The sequence below is a fragment of the Lampetra fluviatilis genome, chromosome 16 (assembly GCF_964198595.1).
Source record: "Lampetra fluviatilis chromosome 16, kcLamFluv1.1, whole genome shotgun sequence".
NCBI lineage: Eukaryota > Metazoa > Chordata > Hyperoartia > Petromyzontiformes > Petromyzontidae > Lampetra > Lampetra fluviatilis.
The window spans coordinates 8,575,897-8,596,594 of NC_136290.1; the positions used below are offsets into that span (position 1 = coordinate 8,575,897).

General features: G+C 45.0%; 1 protein-coding gene across 2 annotated transcripts in view; it reads left to right on the top strand.

Annotated features, from left to right (window-relative positions):
* Positions 1 to 20,698, top strand: part of ALX4 (ALX homeobox 4) — a 50,646-nt gene that overhangs the window by 27,648 nt on the left and 2,300 nt on the right. Inside the window, exons 3-4 of one of the 2 annotated variants that reach the window (XM_078863450.1) lie at positions 8,670 to 8,804; positions 12,825 to 12,878. In XM_078863450.1, the coding sequence (XP_078719576.1) occupies positions 8,670 to 8,804; positions 12,825 to 12,878 (189 nt within the window). The remainder of the gene's footprint in view (positions 1 to 8,669; positions 8,805 to 12,824; positions 12,879 to 20,698) is intronic. The other variant, XM_078863451.1, reaches the window with a different exon arrangement.

Genomic DNA, 20,698 nt, shown 5'->3' on the forward strand with positions numbered 1-20,698 from the left:
CGTGCGCACACACACACACGTGCGCACACGCATGCACGCATATACACAAGCGAGCCTCTATCACGAGCCACACATATCTGGGGCTGACGCTGCGTAGACTCTGCTAATTTTCATGTCGGCGCCGTCCCCCGGAATTTGGTGCAAATGAAAGTCGGCTGCAATTCAGCTGTCCGAGTGTAAAGTGATCGTCTCCAGTATTAGACCGGGCCGCTTTTGTTTTTCTTGGCAGATTCGGCAAGGCCATACAAGCGGCGGAGCCCGCGGGAGGTGGAACGCAAACCGTCTAGGTCGCGTCTTATACGCGCCAGATTATGCGTAAAAGGATTTTCCAGTTGTCCCACTCGGTGATCTGCGGTGTTATAAACGGTGATGGGCTATTATTGGTACCGCTCTAAAGGTTGCATTCGTCGTCATTAGTCGTAGTATCGTCGGTTTAATGGTCAATCCGACGCTCTGGATGAACGCCGGCAAACCCAATCTGCTGGCAAATCCCAAGACCCTGCAAGTGTAATAATAATATAAGGCAGCACGGTAAACAAATGTCACATGTACTAATAGGGGGTTTCCCCTTTTTTCTGGCAACAAAAACTGACACTTTTTGCAAGGAATCATGCTTATATTAACCACAATACTTGCAGTCAAATGCAAACAAAAAACAATACTCTGATCATTTATGCATTGTCTTTGAAACTGATTGGTCCACACCAGAGACAGCTTTCTTTAGAGCCTAGTCTCATATGGTGTTCGACCAGATGACGCCAAAAGACGCACAGTTCAAAGACAGCGCACTATCAGAGTAATGAGAGCTCGGGGTGAGCAGCCACACCATGGGACCTCCTTTGCCAGTACCAAAATATACTAATAGGGGTTTTCCCCTTTTTTCTGGCAACAAAAACTGACACCTTTTGCAAGGAATCATGCTTACATTAACCACAATACTTGCAGTCAAATGCAAACAAAAAACAATACTCTGATCATTTATGCATTGTCTTTGAAACTGATTGGTCCACACCAGAGACAGCTTTCTTTAGAGCCTAGTCTCATATGGTGTTCGACCAGATGTCACATGGTCATAACAGCAACAACAAACCACGAGACTTTGTCATTCCACTGCTGGGCACGTTTTAGCGGCCAAAATCGCGGTTGTTGTTGGACCATACTTCACCACGCCGACCAGTGCGGGTTGGTGAATGAGAGGAAGCATGACTCATGGTTTTAATATTGCTCGCCACTGACGTTCTTTCACGGACAGAACTCGAACTAAGGTTGCCAGGTTATGGAATGAGTATTATTATAGCGCATTTTTAACGTATCCTCCATTTGCGGATGAGTCAAAAAGATTTTCCAATATCGTCTGGAAATTATTTCGTCAATGTGGCCTTCCAATTATACGATGTCATTCACAGATAACAGCATGGTGATGGTAATGTATCGATTTAAAGCTTTCGTGACTGCAGGGATTCATCTTCTTGGTTCTTTCGGTAAAGTCACGTAGAATGGAAATAATAAAATAATAAAAATAAAACATAATAACAGAACAGAAACGTCGTGAGAATTATTTTATAATGTTTTATTTTTATTATTTTATTACTTCCCTTCTACGTGACTTTACCGAAAGAACCAAGAAGAATTGTGATCATATTAAGTCAAAGTGTCTCGTGTCTGCTGACTGCGTCTAGGCCAGGGGTGGAAATTAAATTTCCACGACTGCGACCAGTCTCTGCAAAGGGCTATTACTGCAGTAAATAATGGTACGCGTGTGTAGATGGGTACGCGTGCGTGTGTGTGTATAGCAGTGGAGAGATGTAGTGTAGTGGTTAGCACGCTGCGCTACGAATCCGGTCACCCAAGTTTGATTCGTGCTCACGGTCAACACCGATGACGGTTGTCTGAACCCGTCCTGAGCCTCCTCGAGGTCGATTTAGCCTCAACTTAGTACCTGGTGCGATGTGCAAACATCGCCACGAGGGAGACAAAGGCGGCTTTGCGTGGTGCTGGCCACCCACCCCCTCGTGTGCTGTGCCGGCCTTCGTAGGTGCTCGCTAACAGCACTTGCCCCAACAGTTTCTCAAATGTGATACGGGTGGTCTTTGTCCTTGTATATATACAATTGTCCTTGTATATATATTAAAAGCATGGACATTACTTGCAAACACATCTCACACACGAGTACAATTGATATTCTGTTTTGGTATATATAGTTCTTGTATTATTAGGCGACATGCATTTCAACGTTCCAATATTTCACAATTCGGCGGTGTGAACTGTTGGAACTCGGTGACGAGGATTGGTGGATCACATCCGAGATCTGTGGAACTTTCAAACCCATTGGGGCTTCGAGGTGAATAGGATATTATTTGAGTGCAGCAGCGATGATTCAATCCATTCGAGTGGAGTGCTTGAGTGAGCGTCATCTCCTTCGCATGCCGTGGATTTCCCTCCGAGGTGATTCCTTCCAAACGAAGTCAAAGAGCTCAATGATGGCGAGTGGCCACAAACATCGCAACGTAGCATCCTGCTAAAGTCTGAAGTCACACACACACACCACATACACGAAACGTATACAGAGCGCACGTCAGACCTTAGCAGGGCGCTCCCGAGAAAGGGAGTCTTGAGACTCAATTGAGGCTTTGCTTTGTCGGAGTCATTTGTTAGCATACTGTGATTCACACACGGCGTTATCGACATGAGTGCGTGCACGTGTGTGTGTGTAGATCACAGATGCGTGTGGATTCCACCACGGTCATTATAATGATCGGTTACGTAACTTGGCGTGATACCGCCGTGTTTATGTTGAGGGACGTATCCAGGCTACTTTTTTTTTGTTTTTCTTAAATGGGGCTTGTGTATCGGGTTATGAGAGTTGGGTAAGAGCGATAGAGGGAGAGGGAAGAGATGTTGGGGAGGGGGGGGGGGCTGAGTGAGGGGTGGGGGAGATGGGGGGCTGGGTGAGGGGTGGGGGAGGAGGGGGGGGTTAGAGCACATCAAACTTTATTTTCGTCGTCATCCAAGACGGATGAAGGGTTCCCCAAGCTGCAATGTAACAAACAGTGCGCGGTATAACCTCCGTACACGAGCTCATTTCACGGCTCCATCTCCACAAGGGAGGTCCTCTCTGCCTCCTTGGCCTGCCACTCCGGTGTTTGTCTCGATTCGCCGGCCGTCATCCCTTCCAGCGACGAATCCTGCCAGAGTCCAACTACTTTTCTTCTTAACGGACAACATGCCATCTGTATGGCCTGCAATAGGCTGTTGGGGCAAGTGCTGTTAGCGAGCAGCACCTATGAAGGTCGGCACGGCACACGAGGGGGTGGGTGGCCAGCACCACGCCCGGCCGCCTTTGTCTCCCCAGTGGCGATGTTGTTACACAGCGCACCAGGGACTCATTTGAGGCTGAGTCGATCTAAGGATCGGTTCAGAGAATCGTCACTGGTGTTGACCATGAGCGGGAGTCGAACTCGGAGTAGCCGGGTTCGTAGCGCAAGTGCGCTAACCGGTGCTCCGTCTGGAACGCACACGCACACAAACGCGTATCTCGTATAGATAGACCACAACGACTGATATATTGTTCTGGAATGGCTGCAGGATTGACATTTAGCACAGATATAGTCGTGCCTATGTCTGTCGTGATTGCAAGTCGACAAAGAGTGAAATTGTCTAATTTGGACCTCGCCAATTGCACGAGGTCGGAGGATGATCGGTTTCGCTGAGAAGGCGGTCAGCCTCGAGTTCCACGTCTCTTCGGCGTCTCGAGACACCTTCCCACCCGATAAGTGACCCAACAGTGGTTCGACACCGGTGGAGTGTGACGCCAAAGTTGACGGAATGCGGGCAACATCTTGCTGCTGGCTACTCGTAATGTATACAAAGACAAAGATCCCCCTTATAGCCTTCACAGGCTGTTGGGGCAAGTGCTGTTAGCGAGCACCTAACTCGGGTCGCTGGGTTTACGGCGCAGCGGGCAAACTGTTACGCTACACGTGCAGGTGCAATTGTCCGAATTGATTAACTCCTGTGCATGTACACTTATTGTTGTATGCAATATAATAATATTTTATATATATTTTTTTATCTACGTGGCTTTACCGAAAGACCCAAATAATATAATAATATCTTCTTGGTTCTTTCGGTAAAGTCACGTAGAAGGGAAGTAATAAAATAATAAAAATAAAACATAATAAAATCGTATTATGTTTAAAATTGTATTATGTTTTATTTTTATTATTTTATTACTTCCCTTCTACGTGACTTTACCGAAAGAACCAAGAAGATGAATCCCTGCAGTCACGAAAGCTTTAAATCGAAATATAATAATAGTTAACTAACATTCAATGCACTTGTGTTTAAGTGCATTCTCATCATATACGCATAGTACACATCGGAATGAGATGCAATGTATGTTGGTGATTATTTGTGTGTGCGCGCGTATTTTGTTCAAATATTTGTAACGAATTGGGTTCGATTCCTGGCCACCGCCAAAAATCAGTGGGCCAAGTGATGTTCTGAACCAATCCTGGGTAACCCGACGCCCCCTTCATCATCAACTCGCACTGACCGGCGTGGTAACGTCGAGCTCGTATAGCTCCAACAGCAACAACAACAACAACGACCCAGTGTGAATTACACGGTGCACCAGGAGGCCAACATTCAGCGCCGCATTGCCCCAAAGGCTGCAATAGCACAACCACGCGTTGCAATAACAACGGTGCGTGCTACCATCGACAGCGGCGAGGGTTGCACAACGCAAGGCGATGATATTGCGCAGCAAACCCCTTTTGATCGAAGATCCCCGCGATCAGCTCGCGCGTGCGTGGTCGGTTTCGTGGGCCACGTGCGTTTGACGGACTGTGAGAGGTGGGGACGCCTTGGTTGGAGATCTTCATCCAGCCGTGGATTGATCACGGCTGCTACTGATTCTGATGATGATGATCAAAACGTATTATCATGATTATTATTATACGAATACGCGTTCATATTGCTGGCACGACAGAGACACGGCTGACAGCTGAAGGCTGCGTTGAATGTGTGCGGAGCGGACTCATTGCATTTGTGCAGTGCCGGATTATCCTCGTAGCAAAAGTAGCTACACATGTAGTAGCTACTACATATGTAGTAACTACGTATGTAGTTACTACATATGTAGTAGCTACGGGCCCCGCACTTTCAAGGGCCCCGCGCTAAATGCTTTCAAGCTATCAATTCCGGTTCAGTGATTCTGCACTTGCTCTATTACTATAGTACTATAATGCCTTCAACCTTTATGAACGAATGGGTGTTTAAGGTTAGCGATTTATCTTATTATCTGGCTGTATAGCAAATGAAAAATAAAATTACTTTACTATGCAAGTAAAAAAAAGAATTGTAATATTTATGTGTTTTTGAAAAATATGTATTATTTATTTGGGCCCCTTTAACACATTCCTGCGGACGGAGCTGGTAGGAACGTTGGGTTGCTCGGTCAATGACCAGGGTCAACGACGGCGTGGTGTATTCCGCAAATATGGCCGACTGTGAGGGCGGGCACAAGCCGGCGTGAGTAGGTTAAACGTTGAGTTTTATAAGGGCACCACGAGGTGACCAGCCTCTCCTCACTCAGCCCCACCAGCCCCACCCCCCACCCAGCCCCACCCTCCCCACCCTCCCCTATCCACCCAGCCCCACCCCTCCCATTTTTGGATGCACGACAGACGGACGGACGGACGGACACAATAATCCCCTGTGGGCTGGTGTAACCAGGAGGTTCCTACCAGTATAACATTTGCTCCAGGCCCCGCACGAGCTTAATCCGGCACTGGAATTGCGCATTGTCTGGTGATGCCGCCGTGGCTGCTGACTTGAGTTGGCAGTGGTGCACAAGCACGGACAACGAAACACAAAAGAACTCATTCGTCAATAACACTTTGGCCATTAAAAGGAAACGAATACCGCAGGCGACGTTTCAGGCAATGGTCCTTCACAGGACATAGGGAGGGTCGGAGAGATTGAATCAAACAGGTGAATTGACTGAAACGTCACCTATTGTTATTTTGTTGTCATTTCCCCACACCTCTTAATTAGCACGGTTGTCTGCGTACGGTGCGAAAGAAGTTCAACATACATACGTTTTCCTTTTAAGGTCGAAATGTTATGTTTTGTTTGCTACTTTGTAGAAATACAAACGGCTGAATCGCGACTGAAACACATGCTGTCGACTGCGATTCCCGGCACTCGATTGTGCGGTGCACACGCATAAAGCTCACAGGGCCAATGGTACCTTAAATATAATATTTATACAGGCACAGTCCACACGTATGTTGATACAACATGGACTATTACCAAACGCATCACTTATTAAACAAAAACATAACAAAGACAAAGACCCCCCCCCGGTATAGCCTTTAACAGACTGTTGGGGCAAGTGCTGTTCGCGAACAACTTTGAAGGCCGCCACGGCACACGAGGGGGTGGGTGGTTTACACATCGCACCAGGTACTCATCTGAGGTTGAGTCAACCTAGGGGAGGCCCAGGACCGGTTCAGATAATTGCCACCGGTGTTGGCCGTGAGCAGAATTCACGTAAACAACGTGATGCCATTTGTATCGAAGGTTTATCAGTTATATTTGCTACAGGTTTGTATCGTTGGTAGACAGTGACACTTTAGTAACACTGCTGCGAACGATACCGTAGGCTCACGTAACAATGAATAATATCGTTGAGATATTTGTTTTTCGACTGCTTCATGAAGGCCGCCCCACATTGCATTGATTGACCATACTTCACCACACTGAAGTGGATGAGTGGACCCAAACCGGTTCAGATATTGACTTAAAGCTTTCGTGACTGCAGGAATTCATATTCTTTGGGTCTTTCGGTAAAGTCGCGTAGATAGGTTCAAATTAATAAAAAATAAACACAAAAACTACGACGGTGATCGTCATCAGGAGGATGACGATCGAAACGTAATTTGATTTTATTTTAATTAATTTAAACGTATCTAAGTGACTTTACCGAAAGACCCAAAGAATACGGTTCAGGTATTGCTACTCACTGCTGATGTTATCCATGGCTCAGGCTGCAAGGTGCATGGTGCAGTGCGCTAACTGCTGTGCCACTACTCCATCAAACTATTGAGATCGTGTCAAGGTCCATCACTCACGCCTTCAGTGTTTGTAAACAAAAGTATTTTGTTTCTGCTTTTGGTCACTGTAGCTTATATTAAAACTATGCTTACATTTCAACAAAGAAGTCGACACTTTTGGTAAGCCTGAACTATGTGCAGAAATGTATTTACTTTTTTTAAATCCAGCCCTGCAACGCAGTATATATTTGACAATGCGTGTAAATATGAATCCTGATTTTGCAAAAATAAAACACATTTACATGGTTCTTAAAATTCAGCCAAACAATGGAGATGTTAGTTAACTACGTTGCAACAATACCGTATATCATACATAGTTCAAATACATTCAAATAAAGTAATAATCAATAGTATTAATAATAACTTTTATCATTGTTAATCAACAGCTAGATGAAGACCTCCCCACATGCAATACACGTTCAGAATGTGTAATAATTATCACGTGAATCAGAAACAAAGACATTGACAAAGCGGGCGGAACAAAAGCTGAATGGTGTGCAAAGAAGCACGTGGAGATGGATGCTTTTAATTTCACTGCGAGGTGGGAAGAGGAACACACAGAGTAGGGGACGTGTGTAAAGTAAAATACATGATATATTGACTGTGAAAGACAAGCAGATTGGGATGATGGCCTGTGGTTGATGGAGTGGCAGCCCAGAGTGGGGGTTGCGCTAAATGACCATTCCACTGTTAGTAGGTTTTTACCCTTTCAACTGGTACAAAAACTGACACCTTTATACAAGGCATCATGTTTGCAATAACCACAACACAAGCAGTCAAAATGCAAACAAAAAGAAGCAACTCTGATAATGATATGCACTGTCCTTGAAGTTGATTGGTCCACACCCGAGACAGCTTTTCTTAGAGCCTAGTCTCCATTGGTGTTGGACCAGATGACGCCAAAAGGCGTACAACTCAAAGACAGCGCACTATCAGAGTATTGAGAGCTCGGGGTAAGCATTTACACTATGATAACTCCTTTACCAGTGGCAAAAGATAGTAGTATATTTTGCCACCAAATATAGTAGTATATTTTGCCACCATTTAAAGGGTAAAAACCTATAACTGTATTTTGCCACTGGTAAAGGAGGTCTCATAGTGACCATTCCACTGTGGAGATGGAGCGATGAAATCGGCTCGTGCGCAAGTTCTGGATGAATAGTTACATTGTGTCGGTTTGGGGAGGCCTTCATCTAGCAGCAAATAGATCCCGGTTTAAAATGATCAAATTAATAAACACATTATATCTATGTAGAACCTTCTTCGCACCGTACGTAGCCAACCGTGCTACTCGGAGGTGCTGGGGAAGGACAACAAACTAAACACAAAAGCAGCGCTGAAGAAATGCTAAACTTTGATTTAAAAAATCTGAAGAACGCACTTCACAATTAAATTCTACCCTTTGTGTGCAGTTGTTGAATTCCAGGACCTTGTATAACCATTTGTCCATGTCGCTCTATCTCTGTCCTTTTCCTTTTCTCTCTCTTTGCTTTGTCTCTCCCACTCTCTCCTCTCTCTCCTCTCTCTCTATCTCCCCCGCCAATACATCAGGTCTGGTTCCAGAACCGCCGTGCGAAATGGCGCAAGAGAGAACGGTTCGGACAGATGCAGCAAGTGAGGAACCACTTTGCGGCCGCCTACGAGCTGCCGGTCATGCCCAGAGCCGACAACTACGGCCACGCACAGGTACAGGGCGTCCCTCAACACAACGCTGTGCTGCCGCAGAACGAAAGACTGTCCGTGCGAATCACTTGCCCCCCCAAAAAAAGTATCTTACGGTTATACGAGTGGGGGGGGGGGGGGGGTGGGAATATTTGTATTTGCTGTGTTTCTCGGGAGCGGTCTCGTCCAACACCAGTGACGATTATCTGAATCGGTCCTGGAACTCCTCTCTAGGTCGACTCAGCCTCAAATGAGTACCTGATAATGGTGTGTAAACATTGCCACTGGGGAGACAAAGGCGGCCGGGCGTGGTGTTAGCCACCCACCCCTTAGTGTGAAGTGCCAGCCTTCATTGGAGCTCCTCTCTAACAGTGTTTGCACTAACAGTCTGTTGATGGCTTTACAGGGGATCTTTGTCTTTTACGTGTAGAATTAGAATTGGTGCTTAGTATCAGCTATAACAGTCCGTAAATGATATTGGCACGCCATAACCATCTCACCTTGTGTTGTGCCCATGACACTACTTTTTATAAACCTGTTCATACGAGTCTTGTAATATAGGGTACAATAACATATGGTTAATATGGATGTGCATTCCTTGTACTCTAGTGGTAGTGCCTTATGCCGATAATCCCTACTCCAAGTCAGCCTGGCAGTGTCTTGAAAAATATCGAGTGAAAAATGTCAGCCCTGGTGCAGACGGGGAGCTGGGATGCGTTGGAGCATAGAGACACAGTACAACACTGGACTTACCTTCACTGCCCTCTGCTGACCACCACGTAGTGCGGCTCCACAGCTGCCGACTTTAAATATCCCACACACCTGGCTGAGCTGAGCCAGGCTGAGCCAGGTGAGTGACAGTATTTGTTAAGCCACTGCTGGATCAAGGCCCCCTTAGTCCGTTTGATCATACTTCACCACACTGGTCAGTTCGAGTTGGTGAAGATAAATGTGAGGTTGGGGCATCCAGCAAACGTTCAGAAATCGCTTGCCACTGATATCAGCAGTGCCTGAGGATCAAGCTTAGGGCGCTAACCGCTGCACCACCACTCCAACCCTTCTCGTGAAATGTACTGCATAAATAGATACACAAATTTAGAAAAAAACCTAGAGATACCAGACTTTCTCCTTGGCAGACGATTGTCTTCCGTTCAAACGTATTGTATCGCCACCACTGTCATTGACACGTAATTTAGCTGCACCCACTCACAAATTAGCTGTGCTGAGGAATGTGGGGGGGGGGGGGAGCGTGATTCACACGATTGAAAGACAGAGGGACATTTCCTCCCTACGCCACTCAATTACCCTCTCAATGTAACCCCTTAAAGGCCATTTGCCAATGAGCAAAGCACCTGCAATGTCCCTGATCTTGTCGGATCTCTGACGCTAAGTAGAGTTGAGGCTAGACATGTGTTTGGATGGGCAGACGACCACCACCACCACCACGGATGATCACGGTGTTGTAGGCTGCTACGGGGCTGTTGTCAGCAAGAAGGCAGTGCAGCAAGATATATTGTTGTACTGTACTATGTTCCAGCATCTATTGCTCCCACATCGTCGAGCACAGTCAAACTACGGTCAAACAAACCCGCGTGATCCGCACCACGTTTTTTTCTAAGGTTTAGGTTTTATTTTTGGCACAGCTAAAAACCCAGTGGGCAATAAATGCAAATTTTCGATGAGGACCGCAGATGCCTGGTTACAGCCACAACAACAACAACAAAAACACATGAACAATCCAAAAACAACCGTACGTGGGCAAGCTCCCAATGGCAAGGGCGTGGGGACTGCCCTCACCCAGCAGTGAATAGACAAAAGGGGTTGCACGTGCACATACATTGGCACCTCCTCTTAAGCGCGGTTGGCTCCGTACGGTGCGAAAGAAGTTCAGCATACGTACGTACAAAGACAGCTGGCGTCAATTTGAGAAGTCAAGAAATATTACAGGGGTTGGGGGCGGGGGGTTGAGTGGCGGATGGGGTGAGGGTTGGGGGGGAGAGCTGCAACGCACTGCGAGGAGGAACTGGAGCCCAGCGCCATAACCCCCCCTAATCCACGGTCGTGTTTCTGCTCGCGAAACAAGACATCCCTTGTGCGCGATTAAAAAGGCCAGGGGGTGGCAAGGCGTGTCGCCAATCCAGCGAAGCGCTTCGTGTTTGGCTTGGGGCGGTGGGGGGGTTAAGCCAGGGCCTCTACTCCTCGCCGCGACCAACCAGGTGCCATGGTCCGAGTCCCACCGGGGAAGAGGGGGGGTGGCCGAAACGTCGCTACCACCAAGAGGCTCGCAGCGCTCCGTCTCCCGACAACGGCGTCCGCTCGCCGCGGAAATCTCCCTTCGATTTACGACGCGGAATAACCATGATGATAATTACGATCGTCGTCACGAGCAGAAACAGTAAAGCGCAGCTTTGCAAGATCATGATCTTTTCCTTCGGTTTTTGTTCTATCCGAAGGTGGTGGTGGCTGGGCCGTGTGGATTTTAGGGGCCGATAGAAGGCCGAGTGTGCCGTACTCAAATCTCATGGAACCCAATATGTAGTGGGTTTCGGTCACGTCGCAAAACCCGCACGCATTGCTATATGAAAAATTGGTGTCTTTGCCCACGGTCAGATATCTCCTGTAGTTGGCTCAGCCTGAAACGAGAGGTTGGTACTGTATGTGTAACAATAGAAGATATATTGGGTGGTCATATGAAGGTGATGGATACCAAAAAAGTGTAATCCTTTTCGATCCATAATTAAGAATAGTAGATTGTGTGTTTTTATACAAAATGGGACAATACTATGATTGTATATGCAATATTATTAGTTATTTCGGTAAAGTCACGTAGAAGGGAAACAATAAAAATATAAAACAATACAATTCTCACGACGTTTCTATTGCAACACAAGCAATCATCATCAGGTGTGAAAACCACAGCAAGAACATTTGAAAAAAGTGGCCTTTTTTTCGAAACGTCGTGAGAATATTATTGTTTTATATTTTTACTATTTTATTGTTTCCCTTCTACGTGACTTTACCGAAAGAACCAAGAATATGAATCCCTGCAGTCACGAAAGCTTTAAACCAAAATACATATGCAATGTTTGTCATTTTCGCCCAGTGTTATTCAAATTGCGCTATCGCCGCCCGCGCCATGAGACGGACAATCTCTTCGAATCTCTCGCAGAGCAACCCAATCCTTCGCGTCAGAGAAAGGCCCGTGGAAGTGGATATCACAGAGCTACCGCTGCGATCCCTTCACGGTGACCTCTAGTCCACGCAGTAGAGGGGCAGAACTTTGTCCACATGCTCAACAAATGAGGGTATTGTTCATCACGTGACGGTGAAAGGGAGATGGAATTTAGCCAAATTAAGGGCAGGACTAATTTGAACGCGATGGGGTTTGTTTTGGGCATTCATCAGTGACTTGGCCGACACCATGAACTCACTGGAATTATTTGTATGATCACAGTTTGTTTTATCGGTTTAGCTCAGGGCAACAATCTTCATGACTGTCAAGCCCCTCCACATAATGTATCATCATGATTCACGGTCACGATCTTGTGAATGCAGTGGCATCTGTTGACTGCGGGCCTCCCATTAACCCACTCATACGACGTAAACGAATTGATTCACACATCGATACGTAGACGCACGATTCCACGCGTGTGTCGGTGACTTTAATCGATGCATCATTACACCAACAATAACAAACAAAAAATTAATTTACTAAATTAGGACTTGCAATTGTTTGACGTTGTGATGCAGAAAATGACCAATAAGATCTGAAATGGTCCGTAATAAGGTAAGCACTGATAAGGGGTTGACAGGTACGTTGAACTTCCTCCGCATCGTACGTAGCCAAACCGTGCGAATGGAGTGGTCCGGACCACTCGTAAGTCGATTGTAACTGATAATAAAGAATAACATAACGCAATAATTAACAACATGAGCAACACTAAAGACGAGTTGAAGCACACCGGGTGATGATGTCATGTCAGCCGCGTAGCGTGAGTGGTGTCATTGCGGCCAAGTTACATGCGGGGTATGTGTCTCCGGCAGGTGATTGGCTGGTGCAGTGGGAGTGATGACGTAATCCCTAGCAACAACTCTTACGTGAGTGAGCGTTGTGACACCCATACGTATTTACCTTGACCCACGACCTCTTTCTCTCTGATGATCCAATTTTGGATCATAATACATTCGTAGCACGCCAGACTTTTGACAACACATCTTTGAGGGCATTCTCTGTACTCCGGCACTCATACCCTTAGCAGTGCCTACTTTATCACAGACCAATTCAGACCTTATTGGTCACCTCGTGCCCTTATACATCTCAACGTTCATCCTACAAATTCCCATCACAAGGGAGAAACACAAACAAATAGACACAAATATTATAATTTTTCCCGTATTGAAACGGCTGTACGCCGTATGGACCTGAAATCTCGATTTCCCTGTACAAGAATACCGGTAAACCGGATGGGTTGACAGGGGCGACTGGACATCGGTGAAAAAAAGAGCTTCATGGCTCATCGGATTCCTCCAGTCTTAAATATTCTGAAGCTGATAGTAAGCAATGTTTATACATATGACGTTTGGCGTAGGTCAAACAAATGAAACTCAACTTTGTATCCATGCTCGTCTTATATTGTTGTTGAAGGAAATGTCTTAATTATGTTCATGTTGCTTTGTTCTTCCTGTCGTGGAGAGCTGGGGATATTTTAAAGGGGTAAAAACTATAAGATGCATGTAGAAGAGAAACAAGGTCGTTGGGCGGACTGAAAGCGTGCAATTGTAGCTCGCCAGTGACTTATTTGAGCCATAATTTAAAGAATACAAGGACGCATTGGATGTACAGTCAAAGTATTGAATACACTATCACCATCAGCATCCATAATCAATCCACTGCTGGATGAAGGCATCCAAGCCGTCGCCATCTCTGACAGTGACACATCTAATGGGGGAGGGGGCGATGGGTTGACAGCCCCCACCAACCCTCATTCCGACGCTGAAAATTGGCATTTTATTCATCTATACCAGATCAAATATAGTGACGTTATTATTATGATTCACTTTCGAGCTGCACTTAAAAAAAAGCTTACAGAATTGGAAATGCCTCCCCTCCTGGCTGGGAAGTTTCTGGATCCACCTCAACCCACAGTACTCCCATTATAACAATTGCACAACACTGTTAGGTCAGAGTCAATTACATTTCACAAGGGGAGAATGGAGTCATAAGTGACGCCCTGAAGCTTTCAGATAGACAAGTTGAGGTTAGGAATCGGTCCACGGTTGTTTATCACTGCTGCTGTCAGTCGGGGACATTTACTCACATTTATACTGATGGTGACCTAAGGCAGGAGGACCACAATGCACTTGTTCAGGAAACGCCGATAGTTATTTTTGCATAACGCACAGATGCTGAGTACTGTTCACACGGTCTTTTCTTTCCTTGTTTGAAACGAAGTGTGCTTGTATCAGAAGTCGCCCTTTAACTTGCCCCACCGAATGTGTGTGTTGCTAATATCAGAACCGTGCTTAAATACGGTGTGCTTACATCCAGTGTCTGGTGTATCCATTTTGAGTCCAATGACAACATTAATTGAGTACAAGCCTTCCAATGTCCACACAATGGCAAGCCGGCTATTTCACTTCAGGCCATGCGATGCGCTTACTCGCCACTTAGCCAGAAGTCAGCGGTTATAATCCACAGCCTCCCGGTAGCACATCTGTTGATTGAAGCACGTATCAAAGGTGCCCCAGCGGGAACAATGGGGAGCCTAATGAAATCCCTAAGCCTCAGCAGCCTAAATGAGTTTGGTAAGAGCAGGCCAAAGTAACCCTCTGGATGGAATCTCTGCAGCTCCCTTTAGTGGAGGCCCTTCTGCCGCAGTGACGTGAGCACGCAATAGCAGGGCTGCACCTTCACCTTTTTTTAAAATATCAAATCAAGGGAGCAGTGGCGCAGTGGTTAGCGCACCGCGCTAACACCGGTGGCGGGTGATATCCGAACAGGTCACTAGCTTCTCATCTTCACTAACCATCACAGTGGTGAACTACGGTCAACCTAACTGCCATGACGAACACGTCGTGGAGAGGTTTTCATCCACAAGTGAATTGATAGAGCTTTGATTATTGTCTATTGTTATCATTAGTACACCAAAACATGCAATCTGCAGTACAGTAAATGCTAAATATTAATGTAAACAAAAATTATCGCAATGTTTGTAAGCATAGATCACCATGCACCAATGCCAATGTACTTGCTTGAAAATAAGCACAGTGATTACTTTGGAATCTTAATATTTATCTCTAAGTTAATTAGATCAATGGTCTCAGTAAATCTATCCAGCATACACACGTTTGTTACAAAACAGCAATCATTTATTTAGTATAAAATATGCCACTAGATGCTGCAGTTCCATGTAATTATAAAACCACTATGGAATAAAAAAAACCAAGGTTAAAGGAAACATGATAACTCGAGTCAAATTGAATTATTTTAGGTTGTTGTGCATATTGTTTAAGCTGTATTCATTCTGAGCATCATATTAGGCCATTTCCTAAGCTAGTAATTATTTCAAATACCACTTTGTTCCGGCACTTCGAAATTCACTGCATGAGAGGCGCAGTACAAATAACAGATGATGATGATGATGATAATCAGGTGAGAGTAATATGTTGAATGTCACACTACCAAATACAATCATGAATAGAAGGTAAAAGTGCAGACCTGCAATGTCTTACTCATGCCAATGCTAGAGGAAGGGTCACACTCTTCCAAAATGGCGTCGTGCAAGGGGTGGGAGTAGCCACACTTTACCGCACCCCAACACGATTTGGTGATCGACTGCGTTGCACCCGTTAATACTGCTGGGTCGACAGAGTTATTTAAAACATTTAACATATTATAAACAAAACGGCGATCAACATGACGAATGTTGGATTATCCAGCAATATGGTTTCAGTCCTGTCTAAATGTCTTAACTTTGCTGTTGCCCCACGTACAATCCCTGTCGATGAGATCATTGCTGAAGTGGAATCAGAAATACTCAGATTGTGAATGTTGTGGCTTGGCTCTCCAACACACCGGGGTGCTGTACTAGTGGCATGTTCTGTTTACTTGACAACCCTTACTAGTTGGCTGTGTCGGGTGGTGGCGGGTTTTAACGACACATTTAGATGTTTACGCGATCTGACCCAAAAAAAACCTCTTATGGATATTAGTCACGAAAGCCTGCGACGTGTTCAACTGATTTAAGAAACTTGGTCAACAGGCACGTACGTTTACTGTGAAATACGTTACGTTGGAATACAACCGAGAGCAGACTTATTTCCATTTTTGAATGATACTAACTGTATAGTAATAATGACGATGACAATACTTACTCCCTCACGTGCAACGGGCAGTTCTGCGTTACGTGCTGTTGATTGCATATCGGCAACGGGAGCGTCACCCGACTCCCCAACCCCCCTTCTTTCATTCTTTCCACATTCCCAGTCGGGAACAATCCATAGACATCCAAGGGGGGGGGGGGGGCATTGTTTGGCTCTGCCTATCAGGCAATCGCAAGCTGAAAATGCCATCGCTTGAAACGCGGCCGCGGCGGCTGGCAAGCGTGGAGCGGGCAGGAATTCGGAATAGACACACAACTGCCAAGGGATAAAATTAAATGTTCGTTTTTTTTTGTTTGGGAGGCCCACGCGTGCACAAGCCGGCTCTTCGAAGGCACTGGGAATGGGCAAGAGGCATGGAGATTGAAAAGAGTAAGGCTTCAACTTGTCCCCTGCGTATCTCAGAAATTCCACATTTGGGGCCCGTGTACTCTTTGCGATGGCTTCACGGTTTGTTCAGCATCTCCCGGACGGGTTTTGTTTTTTTGCCAAAAGAATATTTAAAAAAAAGTTTCCCACAAATAAACCCTGAAGAATGTCGTGACATTCTGGGCGAATAAATGTTCAAATACATCATAGAAATATATGGGATCTCGTAAATATGTTTACTCTTAGTGCTGGCGAAGGGCACTAAATTACCAGCGTGCATGGCTCTCCAAGCACCAACAAATCCAGCTTCGTATCCAGAGCCCAGCAAGCGACAGAAAGTTGCTTTTATACACCAGAAATACACAATCCAAGCAGGGACGCTGCCACACGATGTGTCATGGTTTAGCGCAACAGACCCGCAAGATGCAGAGGTTGCAGCATCGTTTCTATCTCCCGGCGTGGCACTGAGCAATATGCATGAGTACATCACTGGTATTCATCTTCTTGGTTCTTTCGGTAAAGTCACGTAGAATGGAAATAATCAAATAATAAAAAATACAACATAATAAAATAATTCTCACGACGTTTCGGCCACAACGCAAGCAGCCGTCCTCAGGTGAAGAAGCAGTAGTGTGGGCAAGCATTTGCAGGGCTGCACCTATGCCTTATAATAACAAATCTAAGCATACTAATAGGGTTTTTCCCCTGTTTCCCCCTTTTTTTTCTGGCAACAAAACTGACACCTTTTTGCAAGGAATCATGTTTACATTAACCACAATACTTGCAGTCAAATGCAAACAAAAAACAATACTCTGCAGTCACAAAAGCTTTAAATCGAAATACTCTGATAATTTATGCATTGTCCTTGAAACACCAGAGACAGCTTTCTTTAGAGCCTATTCTCATATGGTGTTCGACCAGATGACGCCAAAAGGCGCAAATCTAAGCATGTGTCCTTTTATGGCTATGATTAACAGGTTTTAAGGCAGTCATGAACGACACGCTACATCCTTTGAAATATAATACTCTGTAGGAAAGGTGCCCCCATTCCTGCATTCAAACATTATGCATATGCCTCAAAGTCAGATTCGCAAGGGTCAACATTGCTCACATATCTTCAGTGGCCATCTCCCAAAGAGGTCTGCAGCTCAGCGCCGATGCTACAACTGTTTCACTGGCGTTCTTCATACTTCTCTGAATCAATCAACCAATCGTGCGATTATTAAATCAAGATAGAGGCAGCCACATATTTTGATATTTTACAAAAACACTGCCGGAGAGTTTGCAAAGTGCCTTGCCTTCGCACATAAAAAAATACAGTCTTTACATCTCACGTGTGCGCCGTTTAAAACCCGAAGAGAAACTTGGCCCGTTGTCTTCACAGCGTGAAAGGGTTTCAGGCGCACTCCAGATTCAAATATCTCTTGGCTGTCATCGCGAGTAACGGATAGAGGCCGCGTGTGTAAATGAAAACCATTGTTAAATGTCAAGCAGCCTGCCCGTCAACCTCATACGGAATACCGCGCGTGCAAGAGGAACTAAATTGGTAACTGTTCTGAACACGGTGACATTAGCGGCAACAGCGGTGGCATTTGTTCTTGCCAACAATATGAGCAGGCCGTTCTAATTTTAATCTGCGGAATAAGGATGTTCGACAACTTCAAGTCGCCAGCCCAGTCCACGTGGACGTGATACGGGCTTAGCAGCGTGGCAATCTTCTTGGTTCTTTCGGTAAAGTCACGTAGAAGGGAAATAATAAAATAACAAAAATAAAGCATAATGAAATACAATTCTCACGACGTTTCGGCCACAACGCAAGCAGCCGTCCTCAGGTGAAGAACAGGTCTGTCGGAAATACAGTGTCTGAATGCGCGGCAATGTCAAATTAAATTAAATGCCACCTACAAAAACTGACGCCTCCCCCTCCCGGCTCGAGAGGCACATGTCGAGAGATATTTATGGTCAAGAGGTTTAAGTTACGAGGGCTCCTTCACAATTATCACTTTTGCAGATTCAACAGCTCAGGTTTCGGCTTTAATAAACGAGCGTAATTATTGGGCTGAAATACAAGTCCTATAATGTGTAAATGAAAACGTGTTGCAAGTGGCACACATTGTGGGCTGTTGTTACATTGAATATTATATCAACGGCGGAGGGAGAGCGGGGGGGTGGAGTGGTGGCGCTGCAGTTAGCACACCGCATATTGAACCCAGCGAGTGTTATTCTGGGCCACGGTCAGCATTGATGAGAAGTGATATCTGAACAGATTCTGGGTCCCCACACTTTATCAACCCGCATTGACCAGCGTGGTGAAGTATGGACAAAACCGCCCATGATCGAGAGGAGTATTGAGGTCTTAATCTAACAGTGGATTACCAAAGTGCTGTAAATGAATACGTTAAACAATCTTTAAACGTTACAAATAAGGGACAGATGCACACCGTATGTGCACATGGTTTGGCAGCACCAGTTCTCACTTTTCTTTTGCTGGCGGCTAATTTCTAAGGTAAGGAATTGGTAATTAATCTCACTAAAGTATTATGCACAGCAGTGCTATATATTACTCATTTGCTGCCTCTGTGACCTGTACATCATTATTCTGCCTTGCTAAAAATATGTTCCATCCAAATGGGTTCTCACCTGACTAGGAGTAAAACAACGCAACGCATCCCTGTTACTTCAACTTTTTGTGCAAGAGTCATTTTTACGTCTTTTTTTTAGGAATGTATTTGATTTAGCGAATTTGTAACTTAAGTAAGACTGATTCCCTTTTTGGGTTGGCCTTTTTTTTTCTCTCTCTCTCTCCATTCATCTGTAACTACTGGTGACGTTTCATGTGCCCGGCCTGCCATGCAGAGATTTTTCAACCCTCGCCGCGTCTGTCTACCCAGCAGGCTATGGCCTGGGATGGGGGGAGGGGGGCCTTCATCCAGCAGTGGATAGGAAATGGCAGATCTTGTACAAAAGCTACTTTGATTGGCTCTCTCAATACTGCGTGAATATACGTAACATACACTCCTCTGTTCAACATATTGTATTTGTATACATGAATAAAGTACGGTATTTGTGCAGCCGTCGACCAAGAGCAATTACAACTGACATGATCGACGCGAGTAATAGAATTTGAATTCCTGCCAGAGATCTACGGAACGATGTTCAGATCTGCACCAATGGGCAACACGTGGATTGGGCTATCATTGCATACGAAAAAAAGTCAATAATCATAACGTTTTCAAGTTAAAATGTTTACGTTGGCAGACTTTTTCTTTTGCTTCACAGCCCCTTAAAGCGTCAACAAAATATGTTTGGAGGATGTTAATTACTTTTCTCACGCCAATATAAAAATACCGTAATAAGCTAATGTTATGTAAGCTAAATCCAATCAATCAATTATTTTATTCAAAGCCACTGGGGGATCATGTTGAAGTTGATGGGTCCCTATGCGATAAAATCAACTGCGTGGATAAATTCACCGTTGAATGAACGTCTCCCGAAGCTGCCACCATCTCTCAGTCTTGCGATGAAATAGCACAATTCAAGGACACCCTACTCTGGTCACGTGTTTAATAACACTGGTGAACACACTTTTCTGGCATAAGGTATTCCAACGGTTTTAATGTAATTTCGGGGTGCTGATTCCAAATCTGCCATCAGTTTTTGTCTATCACATCAGGTTTTTGAGATGTCAAATATTGCATTTTCAATAAAAACTGCAGAAGAAAAATATTAAATAAATGTGGATATCTACATAAAATGATATTATAAACACACTATCCTAAAAATACAGCACCATACTTTAACACGAAAGCAGTCACTGACTCGCAACAACTTGCAATCATAAGTGACAGAGTTAATTTCGGGTAAAATAAATGAAAATTTGGTATGCCGATAGCATAAAATGAGATGTGATAGAGAAAATCTGAGATCAGATTTGGAATCAGCACCCTGAAATTAGTCTAAAACAGCTGCAAAAGTCCAGGCCAGAATTTTTTTTATTTTTGTTGTTGACCAGTGTAGTTAATCTAAGTGCCTGCACACGACAAGATTATTGCTTAACCTCGGACAAATCCCTCCTTTGGTTGTCACTTCGTCATCAGTCCCGCCCACGAACGGCAGTCTTCCACAAGCCCAGTTGAGTTATGCCTCGTAGAAAATACCCCTTCTTGAGG